General features: G+C 39.8%; 1 protein-coding gene across 1 annotated transcript in view; it reads left to right on the top strand.

Annotated features, from left to right (window-relative positions):
* LOC137970470 (uncharacterized) overlaps positions 1 to 1620 on the top strand; it is a 2253-nt gene extending 633 nt beyond the window's left edge. The window contains exons 3-4 of the mRNA XM_068816985.1: positions 606 to 640; positions 1019 to 1620. Of these exons, the coding sequence (XP_068673086.1) occupies positions 606 to 640; positions 1019 to 1492 (509 nt within the window). The 3' untranslated portion in view covers positions 1493 to 1620. The remainder of the gene's footprint in view (positions 1 to 605; positions 641 to 1018) is intronic.
* The last annotated feature ends 3146 nt before the right edge of the window (positions 1621 to 4766 follow it).

The following is a 4766-nucleotide window of genomic DNA, read 5'->3' on the forward strand; positions in this document are numbered from 1 at the left end:
GCAAATGTGCAACAAAGGATTATTTTAAAGAAAGTAACATCAGTGAATGAAATGTTTAAGTTGAAAAAATGGAACGACAATACCGTTAATTTTTTGCACAGAATACAGCTGCACTCAAGCAAAGATGATAGAGAGTATCCGTTCCAAATTTCTCCTGAAAACATTATATTCTCTGATGTTCTAATGTTGTCGGAAAGATTGTTCTAGTGTTTGGCCGCTTGATAAGTAATGGAGTGAAGCATAAAGGCGTGAATTTGGTCTTGGGAGGAGCCGCTTAAATTGGCCGCGAAGACTTTATTCACTTCTTCGCAAGATGAACATTTCGCGAATATTATTCGGTACTTGGTCATGAATAAACTTGTAGACCAAAATAAGGGCTTGCTTGATGCGTCGATGTTCCAGGGAATCAATCTTCCCAAATTAAATTAGATGGTTTTGCTTCACTCCTTCAGCCGATTGAAAATTCAAGCTTTTTATTATACCGCAACCGCTAAACAGCTCTAAAGAAATACAGCTTTTAAATAAGAGTCACGGTCTTGCCAATCCAAAGATCCTCTCAGCCTCGCTCAAAACTAATTGAAAACATATTTACTTTTCCATTTCAGGCCAAGCAAGGAAACTGGAAAAACTTGAAAAGGAGGTATGCCTTTTATCGTTGAGAATGAAATGAAATCACGGTAACTTTGAGGAAAAAATTCTTGTTTCCATCGCTCTCCTAACCTTTCCCGTCCAGAAGTAATTATAAATGTCGAAACAGTTAAGAAAAAATTTATGGAATATAAATAGCTGTCCCTGCTTGTCTTTAGTGTAAGGCTGACCAAGAAATGAGTAAAAAGAGTGAAAAGTAAAATGATTGCTTAAATTGTAACCGTGGTCAAACCATGAGAAAAAAAGCTCTCTATGAATTCCCTTGGTGTAAAAGTCGAATAATTAATTTTACATTAAGTTTTTTTTTTTTTTTTTTTGGATTACTTTTTTTTACTTTTATATTTATTTTTTGTGTGTTTTCAAAATCAAGGTGGCATCCTTAAAAGCACTGTTAGCGAGAGCCGGGAAACCTTCTGGTTTCGCTGTGCTCGACAGCAATGGCCGCTTGAACCAGAGTCTCCTTGTGGCAGGTTACGACAAATACTCTTTGTACGACTTGGGCTGGCAGTCTCTTCACATGGCGGCCGCTGCTGCCTGCAGAGGAAGCACCAGTTCAGGGGGCTCTGGCTGCTGTCACAACGCCGTCCTTGTGCGTAACACGGCTGATAAGAAGACCTGTGCTCAGATTTGTGCCCAGTCTCCGTATCGCAACTGTGACGCAGAACTTTCCATTCATGGAAAAACAGGAAAAGCCACTCAAAACGGAGAGCAGATTGGCGCCTTCTACAACTATCAATGCGGTACCGCAACCTGGGGAGGGAGTGAGGTGTCACGCTCTGTTACTGACATCACTCGGTACCCAGACCCATATCCCTACTACAGCTTTTGCTGTTGCCGGAAGTAAAAGAAAGAGTGTAAACACAACGTGTTTCCTAGTTTAGATGTACGCTGTGATACTTTGAATAGCGTTGTCTCTTCGGTTTGAGGGTAATAAAGGTGTCACAATTATTTGTTGTGATTTTTACTGCCGAATTTTTGTTTTCCGTTTCGCCTTTAAATTGACTCGTGTAAGTTAAGCCCCCCATAAATAATAGATCATTATAATGGAGAGGAATATAATTTATTAATGCAGAAAAAGAGGCAGTACTAGGAAACAGTTTTGCTTTCGAGATAAATTGGTTGCTTAGTCCTATTTTAGAATTGATTGTTCTACTGTCCAAACTTAGTAGTTCGGACAACACATCAAAAAACTGCATAGCATCTTCACCCAGCTTCCTGTACCTCCCTTTTTAATTCCCTCCGCGCATTCCTCCTTCCTCTCTCCCTCTTCGCATGCCACCTCCATGCTAGACAGCAAGCAGTCTCCCTTTTTCTGGAATATATTCGGTATGCGATCTAAATTTTGAACTGAACATTATTGAATCTTTTAATGTCAGCACACTAAATATTAGCAGAACAAATTTTCTGACTTGGACAGCCGTACCTGCATCCATCCCCTCTGATATTAAACATTGTAACCCTCATCCCTCTGTTACGACTGCTTCCTTTAAAAATTTCCGATCTTGACCTGGACGTAACCAAGATGAAATGTAAAGACTATTAATCTATGCTAGTGAGTTGTAAAGCAGAGAAGCCAAATTTTGCCCTAAATCTCTCAAATTGGACTTCCGTTTATCAGAACACCAACTATTGGAGGTATATGAAAATCGGGCAACAAAGCCAAAATCTGTTGCTCAGAGTAGACCTGCGCTCTACTTTTCGCAATAACTTTCTTCAACCCGCAACAAATGTTTTTGTTTACAGTGTCCCCAATTAGCGCTCCAGCGCTAGAACGACTAGACACTTAAATAAAGTTCCTTTCCTTTCCTTTCCGTTCCTTTTGTTGCGCGACAAGTTGATCATGCAAGGTGAAAAACGGGAAACATCGACCCAAACCGGCAACGAAACAATGTTGCGAGCCAAGTTGAGGGTTTTTGTATCTCGTATTTCGCCGCCTTTAGTATCACACCTTTGAGAAGTATCACCGGGGATAAGATTAAAGAAGCTGAAGGATGAGAGCTCACGGCAACCTCTCGTTGGCGGCTGCCAGATGTATGCATTTAGGAAGCACCAGCTAGTTTTCCCGGCATCGGCAGAAAATGCGCTGCATGGACAAGGCATTTCTCATGATCAACGTGCTGAAACGAAAGTGTAATAACTTCCACAAAAATTTGTCGGCTATATATATCAATGTCGACGAATCGCACACAATAGAAACATGGACAGGGAAACGTAAACGGTAAGCTGAAATTTCACTACGATCTTGTGTTCTTTCCCTAGCGAATTATTATAGTACTGTACGGTACTATAAGTTAATTTATGCCTTTACATTTATGATTCCGCTAGTTGCACTGCAGTAACTAACCAAAAAATTGGCAAAAGTCTCTTTTCCCGTACTTGTCAGTTCAGCGAACGCAAAAAGAAAAGAGACTTCTGCTAGCAGGGAATAGCCGAACTTTTCAGGAACTAATTTGAAGAGAAGGAGATGAAACTAGGAAATGAAATAAAAATCTGCCGGTGTGCGCTCTCGTTTTACATAGAACTTGGTATTTGGTCATTTCACGTTGCACATTTGTAGACAAATCCGAAGAAGTGTACAAAATTTCAAAACGCATGTCTAGAACAACCGTTTTGCTTTTTAAGTGCCAATTTTTACTGACGTTCTTGTTGAGGTCCGCGTCATAGATTTTAAAGTCCATTATCACAAAAAGAACGCGCCCTTGGACAAACCTAGGTCATGCACAGTCTTCTATCCTCTAACGTCTGCTTTCTTCCCACCCCTTCCCCGATACTGTTTTCACACGGCCTCGATGCCCAAAAATTTGGGAGTCCCCGCAGCTTTGGATTGGGTGAAGCGACGTTATAATACGTGCGAGAAAAAATTTACACGTACGTGTGAAAATTACGCTCAGCCCTTAGCTCATTGATGATTGTTTAATCGAGAAATTCTTGTAAGTACATGTAAATTTCCCTCACGAATTATAACCAAGTGAAGCTATGATCCTCGCAGTTATGAACGCAAAGTAGAGAAGCCTGAAATTTCAGGACTTCAACGGGGTTTGAACCCGTGACCTCGCGATGCCGGCGCGATAAATTATATAGCGAATTACAACGTCACTGTTGTAGTTCGCTTTGACGTCATTTACATACATACATACATACTTTATTCGTCCACAAATAGGCTTTTCAGAATAAAAAAATAACTAATGCTATATACAAGAAAATAAATTAACAATTAACTAGTAAGTAAGATGACATAACAAACAGCGTAAATCGAGCAATTATATTTATATTTTTAGTTGAGCATTGTAACTTGTTGTGAAACGTCAATCAGTAACGGCCTACCATCGCATAATAAATCAGTTATTATTTGTTTAAGGTAGGTTTTAAATCTTTAAATCTTGAAGTGATTCGACGAATTGATGAATCTTAGCGCATTTTTTCATAGTTAGTAGACAAAGGACACCTGCGAGATAGGGGCATTAAGATTTGCGATTTTCGCCTTCTTTTAGACCGGGTTTTTCGGTTTTTGCGCCGAAAAACTTCGCTTTCCCATTTTAAGAATTTGATTTTCGGTTTTCGGCATAGATGAAAGTGGTTTTTCGGATTTGGTATCCTATGCAGTTTTCGGTTTTTCCTATTTGGTGTAGGGTTTCGGTTGGGTCCAGAGCTTTAACAAACACTTTAAGTGAATGAGAATTTTAGCATTAATCAGAGAACGGGACCGAAGCAATCGAATACTCTATTTAATTTTCACAACAATTTATAACTGTCATTGTTAGTTTGTAAGTATTCTGCTCGATTAGAATATTTAACTACTATTCACCGAAGTGGAGGTCACGGCTCGGTAAATATCCACCACTAGCGACCACTAGCCACCGTCGACACTGAGAAAGTACTTTTACGTCTGAGGTCCTTGTTGTGACTTGATAGTGTATTCACAGGAAATCCACCATTACCGTGTGATGACTCCTTTGTTGCCATGGCAACCTACAACGTCATATCGATGACCGCGTCTTGTTAAGCGATTTGGTACCCTAAAATTGATGTTACATGAAACAGTGTTGCAGAATTATCCTTCTAATAAGAAGTTACCTCCAAAATATTGAAACAGGCTTGAACCACCTGGGACTGAAATT

Source organism: Montipora foliosa, chromosome 9 (assembly GCF_036669935.1).
Source record: "Montipora foliosa isolate CH-2021 chromosome 9, ASM3666993v2, whole genome shotgun sequence".
NCBI classification, from domain to species: Eukaryota; Metazoa; Cnidaria; class Anthozoa; order Scleractinia; family Acroporidae; genus Montipora; species Montipora foliosa.